The following is an 18,950-nucleotide window of genomic DNA, read 5'->3' as shown; positions in this document are numbered from 1 at the left end:
TGTCTGTAGATCTTTTCGAGGTTTTCCTGTTTTCTTGCACATTCTCATTCCACCATATATTTCATAACTTTCATTAATCATCTATCTTCAGTTGAAATAGGGTATAACCGTGCGACGTAGCACTAGAAGTTTTAAAGCTTTTATTTTATTCACGGTTTATTAACCGTGATCTACACTCCACGGAAGAGACGGAAGTCGGGACATTCATAGATCTTTATGGGAATTAGAACAAAATATAAGTACTGATAATAAAGTAAATAACATTTCTAAATAAGTTTTAAAAAAAAAAGAAAAAAGAAAATCCGCAATAAGAACAAACAAAATGAATTGTTAATACGCACTTCTTTGGGCATTTATACTAGACCATACTACATTTATATTCTACTCAGGGCATCAATTTTTTTACATTACATAAAAAATCTAAATTCTGAGCATTTATATATTTTTCACCAATTAACGTTTTTTTTTTTGTTTGTTTGTTTTTTGTTTTTGAGTCTTAAAAATGTATGCTTACCTTCTTTCTTATTGATCACACTTAAAAGAAAAAGTATAGAAAAAAAAATGTTGTGGACAAAATACACACTGAGATTGTGAAAATTCACTTTATTTGGTCCATGTTTTTTTTTTTTTTTTTAAATCTCTTTTACACAGCTACCAATGGGATTGTGTAGAGCAAGATAAAACTGTTGAGAGACATGAGTGAGTGTGCATATCCTACAAGACGCTGAGCCTACAAAGAATGCCACCCACTCAGTCTTCCGATGATGCGAGATAACACTCTACATCTTCATCTGCAAGCCTTCAACATCACAGCAGATCTGAACACTAACATTACAAGTACACACATCAACTGAAACAACCTTCATTAGTTATTATTTTATTTATGCTTTTGTCTTCTTAATTTATTTGTGCTGGGGAACATCTAAAAAAACGTGACAGATATATATATATTATATGTATATATTTATCAGCGTTTTTATAAGGCTTGATTCCAAAAATCTCTCCGTATTGTTTTCTCGTTCAAGACTTAGGAAGCGAAGTGTCTATCTAAGCAGAAAGTATAATGACACGAAGCGGTATTAAACACTGGGTACGTGGGTCTTTAAGTTGAATCTACAGCAACGTATATTTACAACTACAAGCAAAATTGTTTGTAGAATTCCCCAAAAAACAGAAGGTCAACACAGGATGAAATACCTTAATAGGGCCACAAGATGAGGCTCTGTTCTTAGTTTTCCTTCATCTTTCTTTTCTTTTTCTTTCATATTATTATTATTATTATTATTTTAAAATATAATAGTGAACATCACATGAAGTACAACAAGAGAGGTTTATAATTGGACATTTCTTCTCAGCACAACACCATATACAAGTGAACAAACACGCATATTGTTCACATCAACAGAATGAAAAATATCCAACTCTGGCACAGGTACTCTGGGATGAAGGCTATGTCAAAAAATGAAGCATTTCGATATTTAGACATTTCCCTTGGCCTTTAAATGGACTGAGGTAAATTCATACAGTATTGAAAGACACATCCAAAGAACTCTCAAAAGCACAGTACTTTATATATACACATATATAATGTACTGTAGATAGACAAAACATGCCAAACATCCTTTTCGTGGAAAAGTTTCCTTTTTTAAAAAAAAATTACTTTTCCACTAGAAACTGTCAGAAGCAACACACGGAATGTCAATACACTTATATTAACAAAATATCTGGAGCTTATCTACTTTAACATATTGTCTTGGAGTCATTACAATCGAACACTACAAGGATACAAGATGTATTCTTCACTCTAATTCTGTTCTAATACCTCGCAGAGAGCTCTATGCATGCACAGCAAGAACTGTGGCGGTGTGAAATGCTTCAAATTTTGCAGTGATTTTTTAAAAACCAACAAAAATAATACTTTTCCCCTTTAACTACAGCAGCATAATTTTACAGATTTTTCTTATTCCTTGTAAAATAAATATCTTAACTAGATTTTATATAATATATATATAATATTTATATTTATATACTCTATATTTATGTTCAAAATGTACAGCCTTGCTGGACCAAACTGCAAGTTAAATGCGAAATATTCAGATATGTCACTTAAATTACTTGAATGCTATATTTCTTTGTTCTTTCTTTAAATATATATATTTTTTTACAAACATACATCTTGTATTATGTTTTGGGTCTGACAATTGAGGTCGAAAAAAAATAACCTACAGCAAGCACATAAGTCACGTGAAGACTGCCTTTTAATATGACAGCAAATAACTCTGCACCATATTCATTTCTATGTTTAGTTTATGGTGTCCATGAGTTTCAGCTGATTCTTTTTTTCAAGAAGAGTATTTTCTCCCTCGTTGCATGTCCAAGGCAGGCAGACAGGCACCATGCTTCCTTCTTCCCAGTGTCCACTTTGGTGTTCTTTTCTTATATCTGATACACTAACCGTTAAAACACTCCTCTGTCTTTTATTATTATTAACTTTTTTTTCCTTGACTTCCTTTGACGACCAAGAACACTTTTTTCACTATCTCACTGTTTGGGTACCACACGGTGCACATTTATAATTATGTATATATATAGGTATATTTATTATAACGAAAACGCATAAAACTAAACAGAAAATATTTTTTTTTCTTCTTTTGTAGTACTAGAAACTACCAGAATCAATACAGATGTTGAAATATTGCTTGTTTCTTTTTCTTAAATATCCCTTGTACTATTATCTAGAAATATCTTTTTTCTTTAATTTCTTTTGAGCTGACCAAAAAAATTTACAACTGTTTTTATATATTTATATAGCTATATGTTTCCCCTCCCTCCCCGCATTACATTATCTTTTTTTTAAATTATTTTTTTGGTTTTGTTTCACAGCTACCTCCTGAAATACTATTATACAACTTGGACTATGAGCAGCTGCACAGTGTCATAAGAAAGAGAAAGGAACAGAAAATTTTTACATGTTAATTTCAACATCAACAGTGAAAGAAGCTATTATGGTGATTTTGGATAGATGACTATGCTTTCTCTTATACATATATCATATATATTTAATATGTTCAGTATTTTACTCTTTTAACTCATGTTATTTCCATATTTTGTTTTTTCAATACTTTGGGAATAAATCCTGTGTGCTGTCACAGAAAAAATCAACCTTAAAATTGAAAACTGGAACACATTAGGGTGCTAAACTTAACCTGAGAAACCATTTTCAATTTGTTGAGTCTACCTCATCTGTTTTAAACACTACAAGATCGTTATTATTTTTCATTTTAGTGAGTCTCTTTGTCTTTTTTCTTAGATTCTTTTTGATATTTCCTTTCTGTCTTCATTTAAAATATTCTCCTGTCCTGTCTTCTCTTCACATTCCTTGTTTAACTATTTTTTTTCGTAACACCCTGGTGAAACTTGAGATTCGACAGCGTTACACTTGTCCTTTAGAGGAGAAATTTTACTGCCAACAGCACAGCAAGATGTACAGTAAGTGAAACCAAGCTCAAAGATTCTCCTCGATTCACTTGAACATCACTTTCCTTCATCATGACTCGGTCGATTACGTGAATGACTCCGTTGGTGCATTCCACATCAGGACGCTTCACGTGGACTGTCAAACCTTCCCAGTCAATTGTGTACGCTGCGGAAATGAAAACAAAAGAAAAACAACGTATAAAAATCAGTTCTTTATTACACAAAAACTGTTAATGCTAATATAGATTACACATAGTATAAATATCCTGCACTTTCGCCTATCATAATAGCCTCTAAACAATGCATATGTTAAGAAGTATTAATTGCAACCTTGAATTCCACTTAAACACCCGTTGTATTACTTTAATCGTATACGTTTCGATGACTTCACGTCATTATTATTGGTATGCCACTGTTAAAGGAATTATTATATTAGTTTGTGAATTCATAATGGTAAATATTCAGTTCTTGGATAGGTTTGGGGGGAATATACTGTAAATTATAGTACTTCCTTAATAGCATAAAAACACAACTGTAATTTTATTACTTCAATAAACTGCTTGATGAATTTCAGCGTCATAGGTTGGGTGGCCCCGTCATATTATGTTATTTCGGTAGTTCGAACCCTGCTAGATCCGGTGCTTTATTCACAAATTATTTTACCTGAGATATAAACCGAAGATCACGTATTGTATGATGCTGAAGTTCATCAATCTTTCCAGTGGTTTATTAAAATAATAAATTCACAACTGCGTTTTTTTTCTTTTGCTGTTAACGAAGTGCAGTTGTGTTTACAATAATTATTATTATTAATTCTCTCTGACTGAAAATTTATCATTATGTGTGTGCACGAACTAACGTGAAAACTTCTATGCAGTTACGTACCGATGATGATGACAAGAAAACACCGAAACGTATACGAATAAATCAATAAAACGAGTATTTTAAGTGAAGTTCAAGGCATTTCATTAACAAATATGCATTCTATCAGTTCATTTAGTAATGCGTATGTTCTTTTGTTAGTGAGTTTGAAGTAAATTTAATAAAATTTTATTTGAATTTGACACAGAAAGAATGTAATAGATGAATGAATCATGATGTATATCCGTCAGTTCATCCGACATCATTTGTTCCGGTGGATTCCAAAGAAATACGCTACATACAAAAGTTATTACGATTATGTTTTGCGATGACTTACAAACATTACAATGAAACAGAGATTTCTGTTTAAATTTCCAAAAGAACAAACTTCAGAGAATATATGAATCAAGTAAAGTTGAAAAATATATTTGCTCGAAAATAACAACGAAAAAAAAAAAAAAAAAAAAACTAAATTTTGAAAAAACGCCATTATTCCTAACAATACACATATTTTTCAGTTATTCATGGATGTTTCTTTATTTTACGTTCTTTTTTTAATGAAAATAATATTGTTCTCACATACTATTTTAGAATTTATTTCCATCACCCACTCAACATCTTTCTTACATTATCTATCGGAGTGGATAAAATGACGTGCACACCTGGTAAAGAAGAGAATATCATCTACTTAATATCGTACAGGACTACTTTTGACATCCAAGACAGCCTGACTCCATCTTGGAATAAAGGCATAGAGATCTTCGATCGTGTGTAGTGAGTTGTTGTACCACTCTTCATGCAAAAGCTTACTCCGTTTTGCAAAACGGATCACAATGACTCAATTATGTTTGATTTCATAATTGCAGAACTGAAGGAAGGTATGAAGATGACCAGCGACACCAGAAGAGACCTGCCCCATCCTTGACAGTTAGAAGTAGACAGTCTGAATAGTAAGCTGTGCTTGCCGAACGTACAACCGTTCTTTTATGAGAAATAAAGTGATGATGGATTTATCAGACTATTTAATATGTTTCCATTGCTCTGTAGCGTAATTTCTATGCTCAGTGCACTATTTTAATCTTGGAAGTCACCGGTTTCAAGAAAGACTTGTTTGTGATAATCCTCCATGAATCATTTTGTGGAGTTCCCGTTCCACTGATTTCATGAAAGTAGGGTTTTCCATACGGTATTGAGTTATTCCGTCAAAACAAATTCTCAAAAAAGCAACGGGCCTATCAATTTATTGTGATTGTATATTTTCGGAACATTTCCATATGTTACTACATACTGCACGTCTATTGCATAAATTAGGGGGGGAAACATTTTATTCCTTGTCGCATTGTCTTAAGATAAATAATCCTGTCATTAATATTTTGCGTTTCACATAAATTTTAATACTAGAAATTTCGTCAATTTGTATGAAAAAAGTGGTGGCCAAACCAATATCTCGCAGATAGTTATGCTGTGGTTGTTGAATTTATAGCACTGAAGATAGTTATTATACTGTACTTCGTTGAACTTATACAAATGTAATTATAATTACTGTAGTTTTGCAATACTGTAATATTTTAATATTCAATATACAATGATTTTGGTGTCATTGGCAATTAAATAATCATAAAATTTTAATCTGAAATCTGTTGAGTCTCATTCGATTATGAATGAAAGCTACTTCAATTATGATTTTTCATTTTCGAAGAAAAATTACAAAATTAAGGCGATAGGCACAGACATGTTGACTATACATTACATTCACAATTTCTGTTTACTAACACTGCTCAACAAAGATTTTCTTAAATACACAATTTTAGCTTTTTCTTATGTATTTTTATCTACTAATTCCAAAATTGAAGTCGGACACTTCCACCACCCTTTTAAAACCACAGGTAATATATGTTTTCATAAAGGAAATTGTAGACTTTCATAGTCGCAACGTACTCAGATTCATAATTTGTATATCTTGCCTTCAAAGTCAATCAGGCTTTCAATAGTACACACACACATATCAGTCCGATTCATAAAATCGGAAGAAATTTGGGATTTTTTCAGAACTTTTTGTGAAAAACTTGTTTCGTATATTTTGGGCGCCTCTGACGGGATCCAGGTTGCAGTTGCATCAACGAAAGATACCGAAGCTCAAAAACTAATGTGTGTACTTGCCTAGAGTTTATTATTATTATCGTTGTAATTGGAATGAGTGTTTGTAATTTCCTGATACCAATAAAGCAGATATTGAAATAGGGAAAGATGTATGAACGTAAAAAGTATTTTCGAACCATATACTTAATGCAAAATTGGTGAAAAATTAGAACATGCCCTTTAGAAAGGTCGTCCTTCTCGTACTTAATTAACTTGAATTCATGGTTCCCACTTCATTGTCTTTAGAATTAAGCATATGCTTCAAGGATGCCAAATTCGAGGAAAAATCTGTAAAATACGGGAAACTTCCCGGGAAAATATATTGTGCAATAATTTGGACATCCCTAGCGGATCCCTAGTGCGAAATGCCTGCAGAAAGAACCTAAAAATTGTATTCTATACTTCTGTCAAGATTTATCAAAATATAAAGATAGCCAAGATTTATCGACGTACGGTTAATAGGTATAAAGATACATATTTTTCGAATATATTGTAAAATAAAAGAAAGATTAATAAACTTACGAAAGTCCTGCGAGTCCCCAAACGATGTTAGATTCGTAATTTGTACATTTTTGTTCTTAGAACGAATCAAGATTTCGAATGATACCATACATGTGTCACGATCTATAAATGTTTTAGAAATTCAGGACATTTTCCCGAAATTTTCAAGAAAAGTATATTTTTCTAAATTTCGGCTTTTTTGGTGAGGCCCCAGGTTCAGGTGCCTGCACAAATGTTATACAAAAAAAATCTGTATATCAAGTTTCATTGACGTATGGTTAAGAGAAATGAAGTAAAACTTGCCCGTGAAGTCAAAGAATTTTTGAAAGATATACAGTTTGAAAGCCAATTAAATAACAAGAAGCAGCTGCATGGTTGTGTTTCAAAAAAGTTGTCACATACCTTCTGGGCAACTACAGATCTGAGAATTACATAAAACTTGTCAGTAAATTTATTAAGCACTACATAGTCATGTGATACAATATATGAATTTGAACATACATTTTTTGGAGCAATCTCTATTTCTCCCGTGACACTCTGAGAGTTATGAACAACGAACATACGGGACGTTTCCACCAGAATATGGCTATGAAAAGGTACTACCGCGGAAAATTGAGTGAAATTATGATGGGAGACTACTGTTGGTCACTATATAGGGATGTTCCAGAAGATTATAGGTATGTAAATATAATTCTAACTAGGACGTTATATTATTATAATGCGTAGTTGACAGAAATGTTTCTCACGCGATTACACAAAATCAGTGGCCGGTGAAGAAGTTCTATAACATCTTTGAAATCAGAACTAAAAAGTCAATAAGAATCAACCATTGTTTCTCTTTTAACAGAAAAAAAATGTTTAATTTGTTGGCCCAATGTAATTTAAAGACACTTACATATGCTTGCATCATTATTTTATTTGTTATGTTTGTGTTCTTAAATCCATATAGGAAATATAGTTTTATTAATCAATTTGAACATTAAAAAAATACTTATCACAATCAGACTATAATCATTTTTCCTATGAATTTCGAAGTTACTTTAGATTTATCAGTAGTACAAGTGTCTGTAAAAATAATTGCGATTAATGTCTCATATATAGAATTTTCCTCATTTCTCTAAGAGCAAAATGAGTGTTCGAGGTTTAATCTACGGGCTTATTGATTGTGTTAACATAACTCGTACGTATTATTAATACCAGTGTTATGTTAGTAAATGTTCATATTGACGATTGGTACATCTGCACTCCAGTTTGAAATAAACCAAAAATACTGTAGAAGAAGGAATCTAGGTGAATGACCTTCTCCCTCTACAAGTAGAAATAAATTTCTATAGTAGAGTATTATAGAAATGAAAAACAAAGATTTCGCAAATAACCCGAACATTCGGAGCGAAAAAAAAAAGTTCCCTTTTGCTAAATTACCAACACTGTAACATTACCTAACATTCTTGGTTAGTAATTTTATATCATTTGTGGCATAAGATGACAATAAAATAAATGTTATGGTTAGTCATTTATTTTACTTACAAAACCAAATACTTACATAGAATGAAGCCAAGTTAGTACCATAAACTGTTATTATTTTAAGTTAATGAATCGAGGATAAGTATAGAAGTTAAAATTAAAACACTGAGAAAAATCAGATTAGCAGAAAACCTTAAACACATTTAAAGTTAACAATTTTTCTGATAGAAATATATTACAATGTTAGAACTAGCAAACAGTGTTACCAACTTCGCCATATTGCTGAGAGATAGAGTTTGTTATTGTTAACACCCAAACACCAACTTACAGTATCTTTACTACACACTAAACTTCCTCACAGACAGAAACATGCAATACATGCTTTTACCCCATAGTTCTCTACAACAGACGATGAAGCCATGCATACACAGTATTATGTAAACAGAGGGGTAAACAATGTCTCGCTAAAAAGAAGGAAGTATATCTAATCACTTGAATACAAAAGACAATTATGATGGTATTATTTAAAGACATTTTTCATTGGTTAATTGGAGTTTAGCCTACCTTTCAGCACTGAGCCTATATGAAACGAACGTACAGGTTAACGTGGAATCCGAACTACTTGAGGTCCTACTGAGAATCGTACCCGGATTTCCCGTGTTAAAGTGAGCCACGAAGGAGCTCTAAAGCATGTTTTTAAGAGGAGGAGAAAGAAAAAGGGCCGATTGTACTAAAAAGGAAAATAGTTATTATTATTATTTATTATTAAACATATTGTTTGTAAAATGCGCGCCCACTACGTAGGTGCTCCGGGGCTCCGGCACCCACAAGATTTTTAATTTGGACCCGGGTTTGAACCCGTTTCTCCTGCGTGTAAGTCAGTCGTGTTACCAACTGAGCTAGGGCAGCCCCAACTTATCCTTATAGTACCGGTATATTTTACTTTAACCAGCACAGCCCTTTATGACAGTGTTCATAAAAGATTTTAACTAAAAATAAATCAATAAAATATCGAGACTTCCCTGAAAGCTTATAGACTAACAAGTCTCGCCATTGATATGCACCCACATAAATTTTGGAAAGTCGGCGCCGTTGATTTGTAGGCTACTTCAGTGATCGAAAATCAACTTACTTGTTCCTATTATCTAATCTTTCAATATGTGAATACTATTGAAAATATATTGGAAACATAATACCTTGTATTGCTGTTGAAAAGTATTACGGTTTTTCGGCTTTTACTCTAATAAAAAAGTTCTATGCGTTTTCCAAACATATACTTTTAATATTTTATCTAGTTGTCGAACAGTTTAAACATTGTTAATACATCTACATGCTGCATGAAATACACCGTGTTTCAAAAAGAATGACCTGACTTTGGATGGTAATAATTACGGAACATGGGACATGACGGCAAGGAAATGGGTGTTGTTTGAATGGGCGTGGCCTAGTTTCAGAAAATCACTGTCAGATGTCAGTCAATGCGTGTTCTCAGTTTGCAGTCAGTCACAAATAAGATGGCGTCCGCTCAACAGAAGGCGTTTTGTGTGCTGCAGTTTACAAAGACTGAGTCAGTCATTTCGGTTCAGCGTGGTTTTCGTCGGCGTTTTGGCATTGATCCGTCTGCATCCATGCACCCTTTACCTCGTGACAAAGGAGAAGTAAAGAATAGAATAACTGCTGCCATAACTGCTGTAAACACAGATACATTGTGTAAAGTTTATGACGAATTTAACTATCGGCTAGATACTGTTTGTGCTGTTGCTGGTGGACACAGAGCGTAGCTAAAACTTGAAGATTTTGTAAGTATTTGCAATTTATCCCATTTTTTGTAGTATACTTTTATCAATACATATGGACTTTTAAAATCAGGTCATTGTTTTTGAAACACCCTGTACATTGTTAACGAAAGCTATTCAAAGAGTATTATTTATATTCGCAGGGGTGCCCACAAGGGGGGGCTATGACGCAAACTGCGTCATTGAAATATTGGGGGGGTAAAAATCTATATAAATATCTTTGAGGAGGTGTAAAAATTAATCGAAAATACTTTTTTTTTTCATGGAAGAATACCTACGGATAGACAATTGAGGGAGGGTGCGTCATGGACATGAGGGGGGGTGGGCACCACTGGTATTCGTGTTATTGAAATATCCGATATACAGATGGTGATCAGAAAAATGGGAACACCTGAACAAAATTGCAACTTACCAGATTAATATGGTATCGGGCCACCTTTCGCCTTCAGAACAGCCTTGATGCGACGTGGGATTGAGGCATAGAGGTCGTGAATGGTAGCAAGTGGAATTTTACACCATTCCTCGTGCAGGGCATCGGCCAGTTCTGTGAGAGAGGATGGAGGTGGAAATCGTCGCCGGAGTCGTGTTTCCAAGACGAACCACAGATGTTCAATTATGTTGAGATCTGGGGATTGGGCGGGCCAGGGGAGGTGTTGAACTTCATCCCGATGTTCCTCAAACCACGCCATCTGTGTGAATGGGTGCATTATCATCCTGGAAGATGGCGTCATTGTCCGGGAACAACATCCGGACCATAGGATGCAAGTAGTCTCCTAAAATTCTGACATAATCGTTGGCAGTGATTCGTCCGCTAAGTGTGACCACAGGACCCAATGAAAACCATGATATTGCGGCCCACAGCATCACCGAGCCGCCACCATGTTTCACAGTTGGGCGGAGACACTGCAGATCATAAGCTTCTTTGGGCGTTCTCTACACACAAACACGGCCCGTGGTTGGGAATAGGGGGAAGGATGACTCATTCGACCATATCACGTTTCCAGTCCTCAACGGTCCAAGTTGCATGGTCGCGGCACCATTTGCGGCGTGCGAAAGCGTTATGGTCCCTGATGAGCGGTTTGGCCCGTGCAACACGACCTCGTAAGTTCATGTCATGTAATTCGCGGCGTACTGTGATTGTCGAAACAGGGTGGGGGAGGTGCTGATTGAGTTCCTCCGTCACTTGCTCCGCAGTGGCACGACGGTTCTGCGTGACAATGCACTTTAATACCCGGCGTGACCTGTCACTCATGAATTTTCTTCCGCCCACTGTGCCGCTTCCCCGATGTGGTTTTCCCGTGTGTCGTGTAGGCCGTCATCACCTTCGACACTGTCCCACGCGACACACCTAACACAGTAGCCACTGCCGTCACACTCACTCCACATAACCACGCACCAACAATTTGCCCTCTTTGAAAATCTGAGAGGGCTCCCATTTTACACTACCTCCGTCTGCTGCAGCCACTGGACACTGCTGTTCCACTGCGCCTGACGTAGTATGGAGACCGACCTAACACACCACCATCAGCCGTCCGGCGCTGCGGGCGTCACGACACCACTGCCAACCCTACATCTGACGTATTGCCAACTACAGGTGTTTCCATTTTTCTGATCACCATCTGTACATGTGATCTTCAAATGCTGAGAAGACAAAGCGACAATATCTATCCCTTTTGGCATCTATACACTTTTGCAAGACCTCCTGCAAAGCATGGATCTTACGGCGAAAGATTGAAATTGCTCTAATACAAAGAAATTTCCAATAGAAGTCGAACCTCAATATTTCTTCGAAAGCAATAAATAAATCCAGATGGGACTGAAGAGAGCATTGGGATATTCTTAAGTAGCACTTTTACCTATAAGCGAACTAAGATCTCTGTTTTCAAATCCTGGAAGTTTTCCACTATTTATTGTTTAAGAACTTCAAATCATTATCTTCAGTTCGTTTTAGCATTAGGGCTACACCATTATCTATTTAAAGCAGAAACTCTTTTCAGTTTTTATCTGAAGATATATATATATGAAATACAAGAATTTGCATTGGTATGGAAAATGATATCAACTACTTCTGAGAGATAAAATTTTAATTCATTAATCTACAAGTAAACCAAAAATATGCGGATATTATTGGATTTGCATACCATTGCTTTGTGGAAAGTACGAAAAATTGAACATTTATTATTATTATTATTATTATTATTATTATTATTATTATTATTATTATTATTATTATTATTCAGATAGAGCATTTACTGCTAATTAACTAAGCAACTCTCATCAATAGTCTTCCACGAGACTAGGAGATTTATAGCAAAATAAGTCAAAGATATTTTAGCAACATTTGATTACTAACTCCCCATAACTATGATCGCTTCGGAATCCAAAGTATGTAAAATCGCCGTTGAACAAGTCAGATAATACAGAGAATGAGGAACAGCTTCATACTGCAAAGCACTGCAAAGTTGTACAATCATGTAAAACGTATAGACAAGCATTATCGTACAGTATGACGCACAGCATCTGTTCAGAGACGAAGCTTGACAATAGGTCTAGATGGTTCATTTTAGTAGTTTACATTGACAATTACTTCAAAGTAATGATCTGAAATGATATTTGGAGTTGGTAACTTCAACCAAAGGCACGACACAAGCATCAACATCCTTTCTAGAGGGAGGAGGAAAATCTAGAAAATGACTAGAAGTTTTATTACTATCTAACTATTGTGATGACCGCCTACCATTAACCTTGCTTATAGAAACATTATGCTGGCTGTTAAAAGTACGACATCTTTAAAACAACGATTGTAATTAAAACAAAACAAGGTTTGTTCAATAACAGGTTTGAGGAGTTATTTAGTTACAGAAGTATTCGTTATTTTCCCCTACCCACTTCTTCATATATTTGTCTCTATTTAGTTTCAAAGAATACACTTCGTAATTTTCTACAACTTAAAAAAAGTGTCTAATAAAATAATCAGCGTTTCAAGATGATTCTCATTGTTAAGATATATGACGAACTGCTCAACAATAAACATACATATTGTATATATAGTTATTTTGCAAGTGCTATAAAATTTCGAGGAGAAATTCTAGGATTATTATTTTTTTTTTTTTAATTTTAAAATATTTTGATAACCGTGAAAGTGAAGACCTAATAAACACTCATAATGAATGAAAAACCGCAATGTAATCTGATTTTTAAAAAAAAACTGAATTATTTGGTGTATCAAAGGCTATGAGACAGAATTTTATAATGTAACTTAAATAACTGAACACCTAGATATGAAATAATAATAATAATAATAATAATAATAATAATAATAATAATAATAATAATAATAATAATAATAATAATAATAATAATAATAATAATAATAATAATAATAATAATAATTTGATATTAGTTTAATAATTCATAAAATTTTATAGACATTTAGTATAGGTCCTAACGCTGTAAGATCTTCTATGGCAAAGAAGCCCGAGTCCCATAACAACAGTAACAAGATTTGATTCGAATCTGTGTTGTAACGTAAACACCTGAACTCGATTTAAGCAACAACATGGAAAAACATTAATTTTTAAATGACACATACAGTAAAGTATGTAATAGTAAGTATCTGTTCAGAAAGATCAAAGTGCAATTTATTGGAACTGACTATTTAGTAATCAAAAGTTTGAGTTCCTAGATCGAAACTGTATTTCCTTCAATAATTCAATTTTAAAACACAGAAGACTCAATCTACAAATACGATGTGTAGTTAGTGTATAGTGATTACAAATAAGAGAAATAATGGCAAACATTAAGGCCAGTCAGGTAAAAACAAAACTCTCAGGAGTCGACATACAAATACATAAACGTATTACACAAAATGCTGCCAAAATTATAAAGAATCCATGACTTGTATGCGAATCATAAATAACTGAAAAAACAAAAATCGTAACGCGTAGTCAAATACGATGTTTGTAGTACAATAATATGGTGATATAAGTGTAAAAATTTGATCTACCCGACTATACATTATCTTACGTTATAATTGAAGACACGCTGTAGAAAACAATGTAAGTGCCACCTTGCAATTGTTTCATTTATTTTATTTTTTTGAATATGTTTATGCCTTAGTTAGATTTTCATACTTCGTTATATGCTAGTTTATACTTGCAAGCAATAATATTTTCTATTTTATGACGCTTGGGCACAATTTACTATCTTTTTAGTCTACTTTTAGGGTAACTTTTGGTTTTGGCACTTACATTGTTTTCTACAGCGAGTCTTCAATTATCATCACTTTGACATCAGCAATGATCAACCACGAATGGACAATTAACCGATTATCAAGAGTTTTAAGGACTTCCAAAAACACATCGAAATACGAAGACACTGTTACATGAACGAAATTTGCTGTTTGCTTTTACAGGATATATCGTATTTTGCACCAGTTTCTGAGCGTCTATTCCTTAATACTGTATATTTTTGTTTGTTTATTTTTTGGTTTGCTGAAGTTAAGCGTCTCATTTTTAGGCCGAGGATTTATGAGAGACGGATCTACAATTTAGAGAAGTAACCTTCAAACCACCGTTTTGTTCAAATTCTGTAATCCTCTCCCACGGCAAACTGAACCCAGAAGACGTACGCGCTAAACCTAAATCAGCGGAGAGGGTAATTCTGTATCTATTACAGTTTAAAGTATTTGAATAAGATTTATAGCATTTAGGCAGATGATTGGTAATATATACACTCGGTCGAAAAAGTGTAAAAACCATTTTCAGGCCAGCCATCGTGAATGTTTTCCTGGGTTTTCCTTATTCACACCAGGCAAATGCTGGGGTGGTACCTAACATATAAGTCCCAGGCCGCTTCCTTCCTTCCCCGATCCTTTCTTCCTTCCCTTTCCTCGGATAGTGTGGTCGCCGAGGGACGTCATCCCTCAACCATGACGGGCTAACATGGCTATGGATACCGAAAGCCCAGAAATCTAAATCCTAAATCCTAAATGACCTAAATAGACTGCTTTATTTTAAGTGTGGGATAAATAAATAGAAATCTAACAACTACAAAATTGTGAAGTTTCATTTTAGTACGTACTTCTCCTGAAAATGTTCGGTTGATTGATTGGAATTAAGTTCCTTTACAGTTTCGAGACCAAATAAGACAAGACCCTCTATTGTGAAGTGCGATCACAACCAATACTAGGGTTTTGCATCTAATCACCCTCACCGTAAATCAAACCCGGGACCACATGCACGAAGCACGCGAATTAGCCGCTTGACCACGAAAGAGCACTAACAGTGGTCAAACATGCAAATTTAATTACATTTCAACACCTGAAATTGAACAAATACGTTGTTAAAGTGTCTTATGCGTTTAATCTCTTGAATTATAGAATAATATCCTTTATGTAATGATGAGTCAGAATATGACAGAAGAAAGTCTATGAAGAATTTACATAAAATTCTAGTTTTCGAGGGTATTATTCAAAAGAATAATCCTCGATCAAAGCATGTGCTTATGACCAGCAAAACGTGACCCCGAAGATGGAAAGAGTAAGATTAATGTGAAAATAGTTTGGTAATATTGTTTAGGTAATGTACTTAGATGATACATGATGAAAAAGTGAGAAGTACACAGCGGGCTACGACAAAATGCAAACAATCTGACTTCTTCTATTATTATTATTATTATTATTATTATTATTATTATTATTATTATTTTGTTTGTTGAAGTTTAAGGCCCCTTTCCAGCACTAAGACTATACAATACATGCACTTAGTTTAAGATGGAATCCGAACCACTGTAACACGCTCAACGGTCGAAACCGGAACCAGGTGCAACAAAGGATCGCGCGTCAATCACTAGATCAGCGGAGAGGATTATTATTATTATTATTATACTTTCAAACTATGCTATGCATAAGTGTCGAAAATCTTATAGAATGGATGTCAATCCGTCCTTTCTTCCATCGACAGGTATCAGAGCAAAAACAGCACGAGATATCGAAAAGCGTTTCTTTTGCTTTTTTTGAATCGATTCAGCGTCACAAGAAGAGATTTCACCTTCTCCGTTAACCTTCTATTAACACCGGAAGTGGTTCAAATTAGTCATTTTCGGTTCAACGTTTATCGTTATAGAACGAAAACTGTAACAGATAGCGAGAAGCAGGTTTTTGCAAACAATTCAACATCTTAAGACAACATATCATGGCTATCAGCAACACTACCAAAACCAGTAGTGGTTCAAATTTAGTATTACTTCTGGGTTCAATACTGATTTTCATAGACCAAACACGGTAAAAAGATATTAATAAGCGTTTATTTTGCAATCAATTCATCGTCCCAAGAATAGGTTCCACCTCCTTTGTTAACTCTCTATTCAAATTAATTATTTCCGTTCCAACGTCTAACGTCATAGAACGAAAATGTAACACATGGCGAAAAGTGACTTTTTTTCAAACGATTCCTCATCTCAATACAACATAATAAGCGGTTTTTTTGCAATCGATGCAGCGCTTCAAGAGTAAGCTTCATCTCCTCTGTTAACCTTCTATTCAAAGCAGAAGTGGTTCAAATTAATTATTTCCGGTTTCAACGTTTATCGTTATAGAACGAAAACGGGAACAGATAACGAGAAGCAGTTTTTTTTTTTAAATCGATTCAGCGTCCCACGAGGACATACCATTACCACCCACAATACTCTACGAAAACTGGAAACGGTTGAAATTTACTTTAACTTCAGATTTCAATATTCATTTTCATATAGCAGAAACGGAAAAAAAAAAAAAAGTGATACCAAGAAGTAGGTTTCTTGCAATCAATTTAGCGTCCCAAGAAAACATACTACCACTACACGCAACAGACTACCAAAACGGAAGTGGTTGAAATTTACTAGTATTTTTGGTTTTGATACTTATTTCCATAGGAGATATCGAGATGCGGTTTTCTACAATCGATTCAGCTCCACACGAATAGGTTCCATTTCCAACGTTAACCCTCAATTTAAAACGATCAAAATTTACGATTTTTGGTTACAACACTGATAGCATATTGGATAAAACGGAATAAAAAACCCACAACCATTTTTTTATGGATTCAGTACCGCAAGAATATGTGTCGCCTTTGATTTTAATTCTTTATTGCAACAAAAAGCGACAAAATATCAAATTATCACTTCTGGCTTCAATATTAATGTGTATAGAACATAAGCAATAAGAAGTAGCAAGTAATAGTTTTTTGATGTGGATTCAGCGTCCATTGATATGGATCAATGATTTTATTTCTCTACTCAAGTAGTTATAGATGTACTACTTCAAGTTTGAGTGTTGAGTTCGCATAGTTTGGAAGTCTACCGTAGGTTTACACGTGAAACGAAACTCATTTATTATTATTATTATTATTATTAATGTAAAAGATTTTTTTTTTTACAGTATGCAATATTGTTAGGATATAAAAAAGTGTTATGGTATTTTTCATGTTAATAGAAAACTTTTCTTTCTTCCAGAATTGAATAGTTACCATCATAATTACGAAACAAGCACTAGGAGTACAAAGAGAACGGCAATACAACACAAAGAGAATGATACAACCAACACCTACTACAAAACCAACGCTACGACACGACTATGTATTAAAATTGAAAATTATCACCCACAACGAAGAGAAACCTTCTGGGCTTATATGGCGATCTACTAAAGAAGAAGAATAATATATGTCTTTTATACATTTTATTTACACACAGCAGCGGCACAAGCGTAAACTAGTAAAGTGGACAATACACTGCAATAGTGAGAGCAACGCTACAGCCCAGTGAAGATGATAATAACTGTGATATCCTAAGTGTTGTGAAGGTTTCTTTCGTTCCTTTGTGAACGTGAAAAATATACACTCACCTGCTGCTTGTGATTCAGGAACAAAATCTGTTTCAACAAACAAAAAAACGCTCAGTTGGTGAACTTGGTACAAAACAACAAGCGTAACCTAACTCTAATTGCTTTCTCTAACCACAATGGCAGCTTTCATATCAAAATACGTTAAGCATATACCGTTAAATGGTTAGCACCAACAAAAATACGAACTAAAATATAACGCTTAGATATATATATACACACACATATACAAGGTTTTATATGTATATAAAAAGTGATCTAGTACTACGAAAAATTAAATTTTAATACAAACTAATTGCGAAAATTTCTTTTAATTCATCATAGGTAAACAATCCTCGTACTGGTATTGCGTTAACTACTACGAAAGAAACAGCTACTGATTACTTATTACGTCTATTACAATAATTATATATTTATATATATATGTTTATATGTATTTATGAATGATTTGATAAATTACTGGGGTGAAAAAGGGGGATAAAGTGCAATACAGTCTTGCAAAAATGGGTACTCTTAATAGCAACTAAAAGGGCTATACTATTTTAATGTAATGTATACAAACGTATGGATGCCAATGTTTTTGTTTTTACTTACAGAAGCATTTTGCAGAAATACTTACTCTTTTCACAAGATGAACCCATCATTTGCATTTGCTGTAATTGTATCTTCCTGTACAGTTTACTTTCTTTGTAAATAATTAGTGCAAGAAAAAGCTTAATGATATGTGTGCTATATTTAAAGCCATAGTAATAATAATAAAAATAATGCATGTACCTTGTAAACAAAAACGATGACTACTATTGTGTAAACGCGTAAATAGTACTATAGTACATCTC

The 18,950-nt window shown here is 34.0% G+C and overlaps 1 protein-coding gene across 2 annotated transcripts in view; it reads right to left on the bottom strand.

The window, feature by feature from the left end:
- Positions 1-2,293: 2,293 nt before the first annotated feature.
- Positions 2,294-18,950, bottom strand: part of Fas1 (fasciclin 1 Fas1 domain-containing) — a 550,235-nt gene continuing 533,578 nt past the window's right edge. The window contains exons 12-13 of one of the 2 annotated variants that reach the window (XM_081749115.1): positions 18,118-18,144; positions 2,294-3,643 (exon numbers count right to left, since the gene is read on the bottom strand). In XM_081749115.1, the coding sequence (XP_081605241.1) occupies positions 3,447-3,643; positions 18,118-18,144 (224 nt within the window). In that variant the 3' untranslated portion in view covers positions 2,294-3,446. The remainder of the gene's footprint in view (positions 3,644-18,117; positions 18,145-18,950) is intronic. The other variant, XM_081749116.1, reaches the window with a different exon arrangement.

This window comes from Thermobia domestica, chromosome 2 (assembly GCF_964235325.1).
Source record: "Thermobia domestica chromosome 2, izTheDome1.hap1.1, whole genome shotgun sequence".
NCBI classification, from domain to species: domain Eukaryota; kingdom Metazoa; phylum Arthropoda; class Insecta; order Zygentoma; family Lepismatidae; genus Thermobia; species Thermobia domestica.
Note: the sequence above shows the minus strand (reverse complement) of the source record. Positions and strands in the feature narration are given on the sequence as shown.